Below are 16,918 nucleotides of genomic sequence, written 5' to 3'. Positions count from 1 at the left end.
TGAATTTAATCGGTTCGGTTTAAAGTGAAAATGAGTTTTTTCTTTTTTTAGATAAAATTGCAATTTGGTGCCACAATTTACGAATTTTTGAAATTGTGGCACTATAATTTTAAAAATAATATGAAAAGTGCGGCCGGAAATTCGGGGCAAAAACAGTATATATTGCTGTCTTGGAAGAAAATGGGAGTTTTCAACGTTATTTTTAAGCTCCTCCCCCTTATTTTCACCATTCTTTCTTCTCATTTTTTGCTTCTTTTGTGATATTGAAGCTTATCTCCATTTTTTCATCTTTACCTAAATTAAAAAAAAAAATACTCAAAACTTATATGAAAAGGTTATCTTAGCAATATATTGAGTTAATAATTAAAAAAGTATATATATGTATATCATATAAAAAATGGTAAAGAATCGAATGAGAATAGTGGCAAAAATATTTTCGATGAGAAAATATAAATAAATATGTTTTTACCTTTGTCATTAACCTCAAAACTCGAAATGAGAATAAAACCCGAAAAAGCCTACTTTTTAAATTATTTGAAGAAGCAAAAGACTACTTAAATGTTAATTTTGGGAATTATGTTGGAGGCCATTCACTCAATTTCAATATAAGGATGACCAATAGGTTCTATTTGGAACACATTTGTCAAAACTTGAGATATCACCAACAAACGTTCAAGACCCAACGAGCTGAATTTGATAGACCCCATTTACGATTTTCAAAACGTTAAAAAATATATTTTGCTAAAATTTATAGTATTTTTTGCTACTATGACTTTATAAATATAAAAACAATAATAACAACGAAAGAGTCTTTATAATTACGATAAATTTTAAAAAAAAAATACTCTAAAATTTATGAGTAGCATTGTAAGGTTAAAAACTAAAATAATCCTAGGACTAGATGAATAATGAATTATGAAATATTAACCAATTAAATCTCAAATACTTACAATCCACACCACAACAACAGAAGATTTTTTTCTAAAGAAAATATATAAGATTTGCTCTCTCATTCACTTCACTTGCAAACATAAAGCCTACCCTATGAAAACTTTCAGATGAAGATCCAACAGAGGACAGATCTATTCTACATTTACAACATTAAACATCTACCCAGAATTGCTAATAACTAAATACTGCTCAAACTCATTTCTCGCAGCAGCCAATATCAACATGTGAAAAATCTCAATCATCTGGATTGTTGAGTAGCTGCTACAGTTAAGATTCAATTGAACAAGACTGCCACCTACAAAGAATTTCAATTCTGAATTCTCATGCAAAACTCCAATCACAATTGCTGCAGGAGATCCGCGGCAGGAACCAGGGCAATGTCGGTCCCAAGTTCCAAAAGAAATGGTACTGCAGACGCATGTCCATGCAAAATGAAGAATGCAAATCGCTACTTGCGTTGCTTAAACAAAATGAGTTTAGATAAACTGGAACTTCAAGAGCATTTATATTCACAGGTGGACTTCTGAAAGACGACAAGAAATCACCTAGCATTTAATATCAAGATCCAGCCCAGGACCTAAATTTGCAAATTCCACGACGTTCCTCTTCAAAGGAGTCTCGAATGGATTGTACCAAGAAACAGACAGCTGGAACTTGACTCAACTTCTCATCCTTCTGCTGAAAAATTCATTTTAAGGGAATAATGCAGGGAGTTAATTTCCAGGGGCTAAGAAATAGAAGACTTTTTTGGTGTTGATAAAATACCAATTCAGTCAGACGGTCTTCAATGCTCTGGAAGTTTCCATCAGCAGGCATAAATATTTTTCTATAAGCTGCTCTGAGGCTCTTTACCTGGTGTAGAGCAGGTAATGTCAGTCATTAGATCAGAAACTAAAAACAATCAACATGCTGTTAGATTTAACAGTATGATAAAAACAAAAAAAGCCTTTTGGTTGAGACAGAAAAGTAAGACGTTAATAGTATTTATTTTATTTTCTCAATTGCACCAAGAAGCCAATTAAAACACACACTAACACACAAAGTAGCATCACTTTGTCCAGCTCATTCTTTGCTTTGGGGTATCCACCTCAATATAAACATGTTTTCTGTGCTTTATTTCCTATCTCCTACTGATAGTTCTTAGTCTACTGCTTCTCAACATGCATCATCATCGTGAATAAGACATTCATGCCAGTCTCCACATTGATCAACCAGGAATCACAAGCTCATTCTTTGCTTTGGGGTATCCACCTCAATATAAACATGTTTTCTGTGCTTTATTTCCTATCTCCTACTGATAGTTCTTAGTCTACTGCTTCTCAACATGCATCATCATCGTGAATAAGACATTCATGCCAGTCTCCACATTGATCAACCAGGAATCACAAGCCGGTCATAAACCATAACAAAACATAGAAAAGTCATTGGACCTCTGTAGAAGTAGGGTAGAAGATTCTCGGTATAGATCAGTGTAATACCGAAGATGAAATAAAAAGTATTGTGGCAAAACAAAGTGCCTCCAAGCTTCTATAGCCTCAAGCAACAACAGTGTTCCACGTAGAGCAGAATTTCACAGAAGACACAAGTGGTCAAGAGCAGGTTAAAAGTTTGAGAAACCATCAGTACACTGATGGAAACTGCAGTGGAAGAATAATTGGACCATGTTATCTATTCAGAGCACAAACAGAAAAATAAACCAACCTCCATAACTGAAAACCCACGACGCCTTAGGCCTTCTAGATTTAATCCACGTAGTTCAGCTCGTTCACCAGAGACCATGGTGTACTTCGGTACATCTTGTGAAACCTTCAAGGTACGTGAGTACAAGCTCAGATAGAATGTATACTCGTCATTAACATGTACACCATCGTAAACTAGAAGTAATTCTTGTAAGTATTTATCAGGAGAAGTCAAATAGATAACCATGCAATTTTCTTGACTCTCAAAGTTTCTATATTTTTCGAACTCTTGAAAGTGACTATTGTATAACAATAAGAATAGCATGACTATAAATGTGAACATTGTGAAGGACATCAAAGGACATTTAAGTGCAACCTGGAAAGACAGAATATCTCCAGGAAGCCAAAGATAAATTTCAAACTTCTCAATTACTCTGCAGCACATTAGCTTAGGAGCAGATTGTAGTGAGATGGGTGAAAATGGGTATCAAGGGCAGCAGACAAGATTTATCAAAATTTGTGCCCAAGCGAAGATATAACATTTGGTCCCAGCATTGAAAGGAAAAAAAAGGTAATAGGATGCAAATGGGTATTCTCAGTTAAACAAACCAGATTCATCCAGTAATAGATACAAAGTGAGGCTTGTAGCTAAGGTATATGAATATACAAAACATATGGTGTAGACTACCAGGTAACCTTCTCTGAAGTTGCCAAATTAAATACTGTTAGAATCTTGTTCTCTCACAACAAACTTCAACTGGTAGTTACACCAGTTTGGCGTGAAGAATAGCTGCCTCATGGTGATCTCGAGAAGGAGTGATAGGCATCGTATGGACTAGAACAATCACCTTGGACACGGTTTACTTGATTTGGTTTAGCTAAGAAAAACTACAGCCACAAGCAGAGCAACTTGGATCATACTTTATTCCTAAACTACATCTAGGAGAAGGTACAGTTCCAATAATCAACTACATAATTATTACAGAGGAGGATTTAGAAGAAATATCTAGACCCCAAGAGCAATTGGCAACTAAATTTTAGATGAGGAACCTATTTTGTTGTAAGAGGCAGTCATTCATACTTATCACAACCTATCCTCATACTAACATGTCAAGGTGGACAGGCAAATAATTAATTACTCTCTGTCAAATCTGAAGACCAACTAGCAGATGTACTCACAAGTGTTGTTTCTAGCAAACCTTACAGCTCAGTTGACAATTGGGCATTTGTTGCATGTATGCATTACCTGACAGGAATTATTGGTGTAAAAATTGTTAATTAGAAAATCAATTATAGGAGCAGCGTGTCTCAAGATCCCTTCTTTCTACGATCAAAACCCAATACTGGCCTTAGACAATGCATTGTCATAGTATAGTACATTCTCTTTGTGGTCATTATAATCAATATTGCACACAAAATATATGAAAACTTGAGTACTTTACCGGAAGATTCAAATAATACATATAGCTTAGTTTACTCTGTTTCAATAGTACGAATAGTGGCAAATGCTACTTCTAATGGGAGAAAAAAGATAACAAAAGACAAGGGAATGAAAGATGGTGGAGGGAACAAAATGAAAAATGAGGAGACGTAAGTGATGGACATGAAAGGAATAACCAAAAGGAGACATAAAATGAAGAAAAGAAGATTAGGAAAAAGAAGTGCTCAAACATGGGACACTGAAGGAATAGCTGAAGTACTGAATATTGTGATTTCTGAGCTTTGATTCAAATTGCTTTGTCCTTTTTTTGCTTTAAATTGATGACAAGCATAAAATACACGCAGGTAGAATGGTAATTATGGTTTATGATACAATTTAAATAACAAACCATATTAGAACAACATATTAATATTTTTTATTTATTTTAGTTTAATATATGCTCTAAGATGTTCTTGCTATCAAATTGTTTTAATTATGCTGCTCTCACTCTTGTTCTTGCCCCTGTAAACCTGTTAGACGTACGTGAACAAGCCCAAAGCCTGCGTGCCCCTCCGCTATCATTTCCCAGAATCTCAAACTGTCGCCCGCCCCGTAACAGCCTCCATTCCCCATGCCCACACCACCCCCGAACAACCCCACTCTGCTCCCCAAATACAGACAACCTCAGCATTAGTAGTTGGAGATTATGGATTCTATCAGGTTGTTGGGGTTCCTTAATTTCATAATTTGAAACTTGAGTTCTGCTATTAAATATGTTGAATTGAAGGTATCGTGGTGAGTTTCTTGAGTTTGACAGTGGCTATGAGGTGGTGGACAGGATGGAGATAGTGATGCCGTGAGAGATGTTTGAATATAGTCAGCCGTGGTCATTTTTCCTATTTTGAGTCATCTTGCTCTAAGTAAAAGCCAGTTTGCAAAGGTATATAACAAAATGGACTAAACTTGTCATTTGCAGGAACCGTCGGTTCTGTCTAATGGCTGTTAACTCGGAAACAGGTTGGAGCAATGATGCTCCAAGGGAGATCCTGTTAATTTGGCTATACCCTCGGGGGAAGGTGGATGTAGTCAAACCTTTACGCTTGGTCACCAGTTCCCTTATGTTTCAAATAAAAAAGAGAGAGAAAGACACAGCAAAAAAAAAAAAACAAGATGAGGTAAAACCCTTACCACTGAGCCACCACCAATGAAAGAAAACGAACCAATATGACAAAACTGATGTATGACAGTCGCCCCTGCTGTATGAGTAAAGTCCTGCAAGTAAATCAATAGACCACCTCGTCATTCTGTGAATGAGATAATACCATCTAAAAGTGTACCAGTTAAAGGAGAAAGAATACAGGAAAAGAAATTATAACTCACCTCCACAATAACATGGCCGGCCAATAAAGTATTGTTTGCAAAAATGTTGTTGTTACCCACTTTGCAGTCATGAGCGATGTGACAAGATCCCATAATAAGATTGTTATCACCAATTATCTGTTGAAGAGATTTTTATAAGACATAGATACATCCACTGCAACAACACTTCAGATTTTGAGGAAATGTACAAGAATGAGCATAAAGTTTTGTTACAGACCGTTCTTTCATTTGGCAGTGAAGATCGATGAATGGATGTATATTCTCTAAGTTCATTGTTGTCACCAATCTGAAGGAAACATTCACTCCCTGCCTAAGATAATCAAGTGAACCACTTCAAAGATGACTCCATTTCAAGATAGCCATGATTAAGTTAACATATGATGACTGATGCAGAATATTGTATATGTAATTTGGCAACGAATGGCATATATCACAGCAAAGACATGTATATCCTGACAAGGAATATATTGATCCTGGAAAGTACAACAAAAACACTTGCGTATGCTGAAAATGTTTCCACAAACAAGATTAATCAGAAGAAATATTGTTTCTAATGCAAAAAACTTTAATAAAACCCCAACCAAAGGAAAAATATGGCTTCAACAACTAGAACAAGAAAAGTACAAGAAAAGAAGAATGACATCTATATTCCCAACAGATAATTTACCAGAAAGAAAAAACATTAGTAAGAACAAAATCAACTATTCAATTTCATGCTAAGAAACCAGCCTCTCAAGAACAAGGTCAACCACCTTACATTTCAATGGAAATAAAAAGGAAAATGTAAGGACACTTAAGAAACAAAAATCCAAGCAAAATTTTTTACCATCCAACAACATGCGTATGCCATTTAATAGGTACCAGAACAACTAAAATCTCATGCCGTCCCAGAAATTATCTCTACACTCCAAGAGAATTCCTTTGGTGAAACCTGCCATGGCAGCCCGGACCCAAGGCTTTCTGGCCATGGAAATGGTGAGAATCACTGGAGTCGTCCAGCCCAACCTCCCATGGGCCATCCGCCATAGGCCAGTATTATATAAGTTGTCTCAGTTTCAGAGAGACAAAATACAGAGATTCTTGTTCATACTCGCATGTTCTCAAGGAGCACCAAAAACATTCCTCAATCTCAAGGAAAAAAATTTCTTGCAATCATTACCCCCTTTTACACTTTCATAATTTTTTCACATAGAACCCTTCATGGGTGATCAACAAGTTTTTTTCTCTGTGATTGAAAAGGTCTGTTGTGGTTGCTTCAATTGATCCTCCTATGTATGTGATTGCTTAGTTGAAACTTGAAGATGATTTGCTACAAATAAAGCCTCCAGCATATGTGGATAGTTCCAACTAAATTTACATCATCACCTGGTTTTAGTCCAGATAATAAAGCATCTTTTCTTCTATTGGGTCAGGTTACCTAAGTTATCTTACCATTTCTCTTCTAGACCTGCTTTGATTACAAGTTTGCATGCTTTTAGGTTTTCCATTGGAGGAGATAGATGAGCTTACTGCCAAGGTTCCCCATGTGTTGCATAGATTGTGTTATACTTGGTGTAAGGAAGCTTAAATTATTTCGAGGTTGGATCAGATGAAAGAATGTTTTATGCCAAAAAGTGATTTGTGGAAATCCTGCAGTACAACGCTCATCTCGTAATCACTTGATGTATTTTGTTTGATCACAAACTTTAGTTTAAAGGATTCAGGATCTAGCTTTAGAGATACAGGAGGGAACAAAGATAAAGATACTTCCTACGTCTCGTCTCAAGCTCAATCACAAGTGGCTGCATAAAAGATGCCAACTAGTCATCCACATCCAGTAAACCTGTTAACTAAGGACAAATTCATAAATCTTGTGATAGGGTGTATAATAAGTCTAACAATGTGTTGTTCATAAACATCGCAATCAAAACATCACTTTCAGCAATCTGGTTAGGAGGCCTTAATTAAGTGGTTGAACTCTCTATCAAGGTTCCTGCTGGTTCGACTAATTATAATTTGCATGCAGAATTTAGGATCAGAAAAGGAAAGGTTGAACGCTCTATCAGGGTTCCTGCTGGTTCGACTAATTCAATTTGAATGCAGAATTCAGGATCAGAAAAGGAAATTGTTAACTGAGACAAGGTATATAATACTATTACTGGGATCAGCATACTATAGAGTATAGACAACATCAGACACCCAAGAGGGCTCCAGCAGCTGATGCAAGGTCATATTTAACTTTCAATTTGAATGGTGATGCGAGTACTCTATCAAGCACTAAGAATCTTATTAACACAGTAGCAGCCCAAGGAGTAGATGACCATATGAAAGCGATTCTCTTTGTTTAGTGGCTGACATTAACACGGATAAAGCAATTTCCCTTCAAAATACATATGGTCCTCACATTAAGGAATTAGCTAACTCAAAGAATGAAATCTGCAGCGGAAGATGCAAAGCCTGGCAAGGATTTACACCACCTCAAACAATAACTTCGAGGAGACGTTTTGCAACTAGGGATTCATCCAGTAATGAAAAAGATGCACAATGCATGCAGTTCCGCAATGAAATATGTATGGACAAAGATCTTCTGGTTCTAAAGTGCAAGACAAGCAAGTGGAATTGTGCTGCCAGCAATTTTCTCTGATCCAAAGACATCTAGGCAGAAGGTGGATCATGGATTTTGAGGAAAATATGGCATTGTCTCATCTATCTTGCAAAACCATCAATAAAGTATGCAATATATTTAATCCTTTGCTATCGTATAACGCTGCATTCACATAGTAATAGATAGAACCTAATCTGACAAATAATGACATATTTCAAATAACAAAGTTGCAGAAATTGAAATTACTAATTTAGACGTTCAGGTCCCTATTTTATCCAGGCATTGCCTCAATAAATAAGCCAGACGTCCAAAAGAAACTGGTTCCTATATATCCTATCCATGGTTAGCCTGCTAAAATTCCTAGTGATCCATCAAACATATCATATTTCTATTACTGTCCCAATCCTAGATGAATAACAAATAAGCATATGACCATGTTAATTGGAAGCAAGCACATGTTACATAATCTAGCATACTGACCAAGGAGCTTTAAAGGTTAAATCTATCTCATACTAAAACATCTCAGATTTTCAGCAAACCTTGTATTTCATATCTTGACATTTAATGCCCACCACAGCGTGATGCCCAATAATATTGTTGCATCCAATAAGCGTACGGCCTGGAAGTTCATCACCAACTACAGCACCCCTGCAAGACAGAATATACGACTTTAAATAGAAGGCATACTGTAACTCAGTTTCAGATGTTAAGAGTACAATAATATTACATCATCAAAATGCAGTTGTCCCCCAGTTCTGTATTTCCTGAAACATGGCTGCCAGGATATAGCCGACAAGCATTCCCCAACTTTGCAGAAGGTCCCACAGTACAAAAAGGACCAATTGAAACACCCTACATCCAGAGAAAGCTTTGTCAAATCTCAGATGTCCTAGAATGTTAAAAGCTAAACCAAAACAGTACAGAACAAAACCATAAATTATCTATGATATCTGGACACAAAGAGTTGCATTGATGATAAACCAGACAAATGTAGATCATACAGGTTCAATGTCCTCAGAAAAAATCAGGTAACTGCAAATTTTTATACAAAGAACTTTAAGAATCCTTGACCACATTCTACAGCACAATAATTTCAATTATGAATCACAAGCATGCAGATGAAAGTTGTTAAAACGTAGCATATGATGATGCTCCTAGTAGTTCAAATCTAGGGAAGTGATGCAAAGCAAGTGCCCATTATAAACAAGCTTTGTGGATAAAAGTTGTTAAAACCTATCACACAATTGATAGAAGTATGCTGTGAAGCAAACATCTAAGCTTCTTCCCTGGCCAGGGATCACGTCTCCAACAAAGCATGCTCTTCTTTGGGTCCCAATCTTAAAACACAAAGCAAACAACCAGATGATTTCTCATCTCATTAATTTATTTTACTTTATACTGGTCTGGCTACTTACATTTAAATAACAGTCAGACCCCTATTTGCTGTGCCATATATCATTACCATAACACCTTGCTACAATTAACCTTCAATTAAACAAGAAAAGAGAATCCTCGTATTGATATAGAGACGAAAAGAAGCAGCTAGTTCTATGCGCAATCCTCATATGGAAAAAATTAAAAAAAAAAAAAAAAGGAAAAGAAATCAGTTCCTCCCCCACTTGAACCATTAGCAGCTTCCCGTCGCACAGCAAACTACCGCATTCCGGATACTATTAAGAATTCCACAACACAAGAAGCTAAAAACCGTCATAAATAACATCAATACCTGACCTAAAATGGCATCTGGATGAACAACTGCAGATGGATGAATAAAATTGCACTTAGTTCCTGTCTCCTTAGAACTGAACTTCTCTTCCTCATTAACATCTGCAAACAAAACAATAACATATGAATCATCAATGTCCAAAGAACTGTATACGTGCGTGCGTGTTGTGTGTATAGAGAAAGCGAGGGAGCTGTAAGCAATACAGGGGAGTGAAGTCGACAAGCACCGAGGAGGGTAGAGTCGTCGAGCAGCAAAGGAGAAGAGCCTGCGACTTCTGAGAACTGCAGTCATCATACTTCACCAAATTCTGGAAATATTCACTAATGTCCCCCGCGTTTATAGGACTAATGATATTTCATAATTCAATTTTCAATATTTGGATTTCTGATTAAATTGGTAAATTGTATTGATATCTCTGAAATTGGTTAAAATATATAAATATTTTAAATCTTTTATAAAATTATTGCTATATTTGTAAACATATAATTGTAATTACAGTTACACCACATGTTTAAAGACAAAACTTACACAAAAACTAACACTTTTTGGGATGTAAATGTAATTTGAGTTAATTTTAGGAGGTGTAATGAAATATACTCTGATTAAAAAGAATTAATGTAAATTTCATTGCCATCCCTAAATTTAAGTCTATGGGTGTCTATGTAATTTGGGGTGTTTATGCAAAATTCAAGAGGTATGTGATTTGTTTAATTTTAGGTGTCAATGAAATTTACATTGCCACCCCTAAATCTAAGTCTAATTATATAAATACCCCTGCCGTATGAATAGATTACCTTATATAGCATTTTTAATTTTTTTATATCTGTCATTACAGTCATAATGTCAAACTTTGGACAATTGTCTGACGATATTACTTGGAGAGTTCTGTGAGAGTTTTTTAAATTTTTATTTTATGAACTTCAATGAGTGATAGTATTGAACAAAAAAATTAAAATCATTGTATGTACTATGGGTAAATATTACCTTTGTTCCATCAGTTTTCGATTCATCAAATTTAGTTTTGTGTTCGAAAATTTTATCAAATATGATCTTTTTCGATAAAACTAACGAATTAATCAAAAAAAAAAAAAAGTTGAGTCGTACCACCAACTTACTTTGATTCTAAGGGATAATTTTCGATCAAATGTGTAAAAAGTTGAATAGTACTTTATTTTATTTTATTTTTCAGAATTAAAAGATGAGTATAGCAAGATCATGTGTTTATGTGGTCTAGATGCTTTAAGTAATTGAATATACCAAATATTTTGTATTACAAAAAAAAAAAAAAAAATCACAAAAACACAGACTTTGACATAATTGAAGTCGTGTATTTTTGTTTAATGATCGATAAAAATATATCATCATGAATTTCAACCATTAAAAATAACAATATTCATAAATAATCAATATTAAATATGTACTAGTCAATAAATTACTATAGTACTATTATAATACAATACAAGTGCACCCCCTTAGGGAATGGTAGTTGTGACTTTTAATTACAATTACAATCTTAAGGAATGTATTTATAGTATTATAAGAAATAAAAAATATTTAAGTATTTGACTCTAACTTTAAAAAAATGTATTATACTTAACATTTTATTAGAATTTTGGACACTATAAGGGCCATCCTTGTCAAGAATCCTCCCAAGTCCTGATTATTGCTTTTTGTACTTTGGTAGATGAAAATACCGTCGGATTCTATCTTCGTATTCCAATATCAGTCTTTCGCTGAAATGTTGTAAAATTATTAATATTAACTATTACAAAAGATCAAGAACAATTGGTGTGCCATTTAATTCTATAAAATCTCTTTTTAAGTAATTGTCATGCTGTCACTACAAAAATTTTAATAATTAATTATCATGATTAATTATAAATAATTATAGCAAATAATCATTAACCACAACTACGTAATGGTTGTTAGGCATGATTTTTACAATGGTAGTTAAAATATTTGTCAAAGTTCAAAGGCACGGCAAATTTCAAGATTCTATAGAAACAAAAATAGATGGAAGATTATAAATTATATAGTTTCCTCTTACAATACGTTGAGGGCATAATTTTTATACCATGCAATACATAAGAGAGCTTATATATCAAAACGTTAACTTCAAGTACCTGAAAGATGGCGGATAGAAGGATGACTGCACCGCAGCGAAGGAGTGGGTGGAGAGAGTGGCTTGGAGTTGGAGGAGCTTGCGATGAAGGTTCAAAGGGTGTAAAGCCATTGGTTTCGAGCGGGATAATTAAGCTGATCCGAAACTTACATATATTTCTTGTCAAATTCCTTATTCAGTTCAAATTTTAATAATAGTACTGAAAGTGTTGACATGTTGCAATTCCAGTAGTAGTGTACATAGGGTTGTAGTAGGAGTAATATTTAAGGCTTCTTGAGGACATCCTGAGATCAGCTTCATCATTTTTGGTCCATTGATCCAATTCCGTTCAAAGAGATCAAGAATCATAACGGGGCTCACAGGGCCATTCATATAGAAAAGACAAGCCTAGCCGTGCACAACCTCGGAAGGCACTCAGCCTTCCGCTTCGGCAGTTGTACCAGTAAGGCTTCCCGTCGAAAGTGATGAGAATAAGCAACTGGTTTCGCGGGTGAAAATGTTGAATACCAATGTAGATAGTCGAAACAACATGTGGATTCCGTCGGAACATCGATTCCACACTCACTCTCTGGGTCATAGTCCACTCACCTTTTTTAATGTCCTCCAACACCCATACTTCAATTTCCAAATTATCTGCTCTAGCATATTGAATTTTCCCCTCGGACTGCCCTATTTGATCAGACCAAATTCTGAAATTTTGGCCACGTTCCGGCAGTGGCTTCAGTTCTACCAGCTCCCTAGTGGGATCATACGCAATCATATAGTCATAAGAGTAAGACCTCCAGTAAATCACATCATCAAACACAAGGGGTGGTCCAAGATGGACAGACAGCTGAAATGGTGAGGCCGCAATAAGAGACAGCTGTGTCCATTCGCCCGTAGTCGAGGAAAATACATCCAACTCCAAAGTTGTGGCTAACGAAACGGCACTTGCCACCTGAGCCCGATATACCTCATAACGTAGGCCCGTCAGTGAGTCATTATCCCCTTCGCAGATGAATGCTGTGGCGGCATAAGGGTAAAGCCTGTGTGGTTGTGGAAGCATATGGAATTCTCTGGTAACAGGGTTGCACACGATGTAATCCATATTTTTTACTCCATCGGTGCAGCAGAGAAGACAACCATTAGAAGATGCCACAATCGTGACTGATGGGGGAAGGAAAGTCAAGGAATCATCCAGATTTCCCCACTTACCACACTTAAGGTCTCTCCCTTCTTTGCAGACAGGAAGAAACTGAGGAGGTTTGGTCTGGTTCATCCTTCTGATTGACGGATCATTGCTAACGGCAATCGGTGTTTGCCTAAATAATCCCAAAAGGAATGGATTTCTCGTCCGGGAAGCGCGGCTGCAAATTCAGAGCCAAAGAAAGTAGTTGTTAGATCAGAATACAACAGTTTGTCATCACTGCTAAACACAAGCTGCCGCATTGAATTCAAAGCCAAAAAAAGAGTTGCTAGGAAGAACACAACATGACAGTTGGCATTCAGTGATAAAGATCCTCAGCCCACATGCTCTCTCAGGACAAACAAACATAAAAAAGAAATACAAGAATTTCGTCATTGTAAGATCATCTACAGCTTCACATACAAACATAATACACAGCAAGGTCAAAGAAAAACCACCTCACGATCACCAATTGCAATTATACTACACATGATTACATTGCAGATAACCTATTCTCTTATACGCCCCCCCTTCTGTAAAAGTAGCCCGCCACTCATGCCTCTCAATTCTTCGCAAATATGATGTGAGCACACGATCAGGCCGCAAAAAAATCTCATTCAACATGAGAAAGCAAAGAGAGATGTCATCTGTTCATGGAATTGAACAGCTAGCCCCAAATCATTCCCCTCTTTTGTATGATAAATCCGAAACATCAAGGAGTTTCAAAAACCGAAATTCGAGGGAATCGTAAAATTAGAACGGATGCTTCTTAATTGAAAAACTACCATTCCCTGCGATTATAAGAGACTCAAAAGAAGGAAGAGAGAGAAGGAAAAAAGATAAAGAAGGAACGAAGACGGTGTAGATGATGATGATGAACCTGGATTCCATGCCTCCGCCCTCCGCCTCTTCCTGCATGTTGTTCCGGCGGACATGGACGGATCCCAGACCCAAAGTTTGAGGCCCGAAAAATTAATAATATTTTTATTTATAAATTTCAATTAATTTTTTATAAATAAATATAATAATTGGATGGATAAATTATATTTTTAATTCCATAGGGGACTAACAATAAATATTATATTTTTCATCTTATAATTAGGATATTTCATTTAATTACATTTAATTTTTTAACTTTATTTTGAATTGATCCGATATAATAGATAAAACTCACTACTATAGCTAAGTATGATTGAATTATAATTTTAACATTATTGATATCATTTAAATTCCGTCAAATATAATGCCACAACGACTAGTTCTTAAAAGTATTTAGAAATTACTCATTGGCCTAATTGGGTAATAATAAAGCAATTAGAAGGTGTTTTTGGTGAGTTTAAAAGTTACTCAAAACATCTTATTAGATCAAATAAAATATTAAATCTTATAATTCTTTTAAAAATAACCTCGTTTATAAAAAGTAAGGGGGGTAAAGTAATGTAATTGAGAGTAGAATAAATAAAGATAAAATTAGAGTAGAAGAGGGGTAAAGTGGAATTTTCCCTTCTTATAGGGGTTAACATAAAAATTATAAGAATATGTGATGTCATCTTCATATAATTAAGAAACTAATTAGAAATTTAATCTACCTATCATGTCTTAGCCTAGAAATTTAACAAATGAACTAATTAAATAATATAATTATATAAATTAATAAAAAATAAAATTACAATTTCATACCTATGTTTGATCGAGAGAAAGAAATTACAATTTTTCACTTGTGTGTGTATTGTGTGTGTGTAACTAAAAAAAAAAGGAAAAGAATGAGAGGCGAGGCGTGGGGGTTGGTGGTCATTACGTCTTTATTAAATTTTCTTAATTTAAGAAAATATAAGTTATCCCCAAATATTATAATGCACCCTCCAATTTATTATATTTGAATTATGATCTATAATTTATTTATCAAAATTTATCAATTAATTCTACAATTATGTATTATAATTTTTGGAGCGCAACAAGAAATACAAAATTTTGGTTCACAAACCACACATTATAAAACAAAAAAACTTGCTAGATTTGCACTAAAATAAGGAGCATCAAGAGTTTATCAACAAGAAAGATCAAATAAGAAGGGGAAAACTGCACCTAGATATTACATCTTGGAAGGTTAATTGTACTGACCTTGCTTCTAGCAGTGAGAGTTGAAGTAAGAGTTGGAGCTTTCTTCTTCATCGACTTCTCTCCGGCCTTCTCCTTGAGCACTGCAACTTCTGAGCACGGCAGCTCTCCTTTCCGGCAGAGCTCCATCCACCAAAATGGCTCCATTGGCATTTGCAGCCTGTATTTCATCAAACAACAAAACATCAATAAGGGCGTGTTCATCAATAAGAGAAGTCAACAAGAATGACTGAAACAAACAAGATTGCAAATTCAAGAACACAACACATAATTAGCACGTAATAGATCATATTCAGAGTTCAATTTGTTCATTCACTTTTAGTTAGGATGAAAGAATTTGTTCAATACCTCGTAACCGGTCGAAAAACCTGAGGAAGCTGCTTCCCCTCGACCCCACCAACGGTAACCACATTTCTTGTGTCACCTAGTGCACGACGATTCTTGCTTTCTGCTCCCACACATTCTTCTGCTTAATAGCCCCCGGGACATCCTCTCTGTAGATCAGATCAACAACACATGTACAAATGAGATGGGGGGAATTTCATCAAAGAGCAAAAGCAAGAAATGTATGGGAAAAAAGATCATCTTGATGAGAATCCGAAACAATCAAAAAAGTCATTGAACAATTGAAAGAAAACAGAATGTTCATGATTGCCAAGAAACAATCTTTGGAAAAGAACTTAGTCAATGGTCATTGCAGTAATGAAACTCAAATGGAATTTGCATCTAAATGAAAATCCACAAGAACCTCAACCCAATCAACATTATAAAGAATCTAATAGAGGTTATCAAGGTTACGATAAATCTAAGACAGAATGACAAGATAGAGTTGTGGAAGTTTCATCCAGAAACAATAAGCAAACAAAAGAAAAATCAAGAACCATATGTAACCTGATCAAAGTGAAGGAACCATGATTTAACATACACTCGCTTAATAAGATTGCATAACATATATGTATATAATTGCCTCTTTGATCGGATTCTTGAAAGCAGGTCTAATTCAACAAAAGGGGTGGGATAAATAACAGTAGAAAGTGTGAAGGAGCGCACCAACACCATACGCATCAAAGATCAAGAGAACTTAAAAATCATGATAGTAAGATCCAAGAAAGCTTTAAAAACCATCTGAATGCAATGGCCGGTTATCTAAATTATTGAGAAAGCCATAAGCATTCAACACAATCATTGAGCACAAATACATATCAATAGATGAAAGAAAGTTTCAGATACCTTTGTTCTGCTGCTGAAAAACTCTCGAAGCCATTGCTGAAACACACCTTGAAAAAGCGCTGAACCCTCTTTCTTTCCCTCCCTCCCTCTCTCTCTCTCTCTTTGTGTGTGTGTGAGGGCTCAATGCACAGTGATGGGAATGTGAGAAGGGACGCCCTTTTAAAGCTGAAGAGAAGCCCAACGGTCTTATTTTTTTCAATTTGTAGCCATTCGATGGAAGTCGATTGACGGTATTGATTTTCTGTTTCTTAATAAGCCTAATGAGCTGTACAATTGCTGTAAAAAGTTACCGTTGTGGTACAAGTCTCCGTCAGTATTGTAATGAAAACCTAATGAGCTGTACAATTGCTGTAAAAAGTTACCGTTGTGGTACAAGTCTCGGTCAGTATTGTAGGGAGAAATATATAAATAATGATTACAAAAATAAGTGGATTTCGATTGTTTTAAAAATTTATTTAAAAAACAAAAGAAGAAATTAAAGATGATAATATACATACACAATTAAATTATTATTCGAAACGAAGTGATATAATAAGAAGGTAA

The 16,918-nt window shown here is 35.4% G+C and overlaps 2 protein-coding genes across 9 annotated transcripts; both read right to left on the bottom strand.

Moving 5' to 3' along the window:
- Window positions 1-898: 898 nt before the first annotated feature.
- On the bottom strand, window positions 899-12,006 carry LPXA (bacterial transferase hexapeptide repeat-containing protein). Of its 7 annotated transcripts, XM_088875492.1 has the most exons (12): window positions 11,864-12,006; window positions 9,944-10,014; window positions 9,741-9,841; window positions 8,742-8,866; window positions 8,554-8,662; window positions 5,648-5,740; window positions 5,431-5,547; window positions 5,239-5,322; window positions 2,653-2,757; window positions 1,717-1,803; window positions 1,497-1,629; window positions 899-1,359 (listed from the first exon to the last, which is right to left on the bottom strand). In XM_088875492.1, the coding sequence occupies exons 1-11, from the start codon at window positions 11,971-11,973 to the stop codon at window positions 1,510-1,512; spliced, it is 1,122 nt and encodes a 373-aa protein (XP_088731618.1). In that variant the 5' UTR covers window positions 11,974-12,006; the 3' UTR covers window positions 899-1,359; window positions 1,497-1,509. The 7 variants fall into 7 exon arrangements, with proteins under 7 accessions (XP_088731618.1, XP_020553524.1, XP_088731619.1 ...); XM_020697865.2 differs by having other exon boundaries at window positions 899-1,629; XM_088875493.1 differs by having other exon boundaries at window positions 899-1,626.
- LOC110012833 (F-box protein At5g49610-like) lies at window positions 11,726-16,507 on the bottom strand. Of its 2 annotated transcripts, XM_088875497.1 has the most exons (4): window positions 16,376-16,507; window positions 15,494-15,639; window positions 15,149-15,305; window positions 11,726-13,208 (listed from the first exon to the last, which is right to left on the bottom strand). In XM_088875497.1, the coding sequence occupies exon 4, from the start codon at window positions 13,118-13,120 to the stop codon at window positions 12,200-12,202; it is 921 nt and encodes a 306-aa protein (XP_088731623.1). In that variant the 5' UTR covers window positions 13,121-13,208; window positions 15,149-15,305; window positions 15,494-15,639; window positions 16,376-16,507; the 3' UTR covers window positions 11,726-12,199. The 2 variants fall into 2 exon arrangements, with proteins under 2 accessions (XP_088731623.1, XP_020553528.1); XM_020697869.2 differs by lacking the exons at window positions 15,149-15,305; window positions 15,494-15,639; window positions 16,376-16,507 and adding an exon at window positions 13,908-14,042.
- Between the last annotated feature and the right edge of the window lie 411 nt (window positions 16,508-16,918).

The sequence above is a fragment of the Sesamum indicum genome, linkage group LG11, assembly GCF_026168435.1.
Source record: "Sesamum indicum cultivar Baizhima isolate 11 linkage group LG11, ASM2616843v1, whole genome shotgun sequence".
NCBI classification, from domain to species: domain Eukaryota; kingdom Viridiplantae; phylum Streptophyta; class Magnoliopsida; order Lamiales; family Pedaliaceae; genus Sesamum; species Sesamum indicum.
Note: the sequence above shows the minus strand (reverse complement) of the source record. Positions and strands in the feature narration are given on the sequence as shown.

Coding starts and splice junctions, on each gene's coding strand:
- LPXA (XM_020697865.2), bottom strand. CDS start 11,973: ATGGCTTTACACCCTTTGAACCTTCATCGCAAGCTCCTCCAACTCCAA. Junction 10,015..11,863: donor TTCTATCCGCCATCTTTCAG/GTACTTGAAGTT, acceptor TGCAGTTCTCAG/AAGTCGCAGGCTCTTCTCCT. Junction 1,630..1,716: donor AAGACCGTCTGACTGAATTG/GTATTTTATCAA, acceptor TGAATTTTTCAG/CAGAAGGATGAGAAGTTGAG.
- LOC110012833 (XM_020697869.2), bottom strand. CDS start 13,945: ATGCAGGAAGAGGCGGAGGGCGGAGGCATGGAATCCAG. Junction 13,209..13,907: donor GGCGGAGGCATGGAATCCAG/GTTCATCATCAT, acceptor CTGAATTTGCAG/CCGCGCTTCCCGGACGAGAA.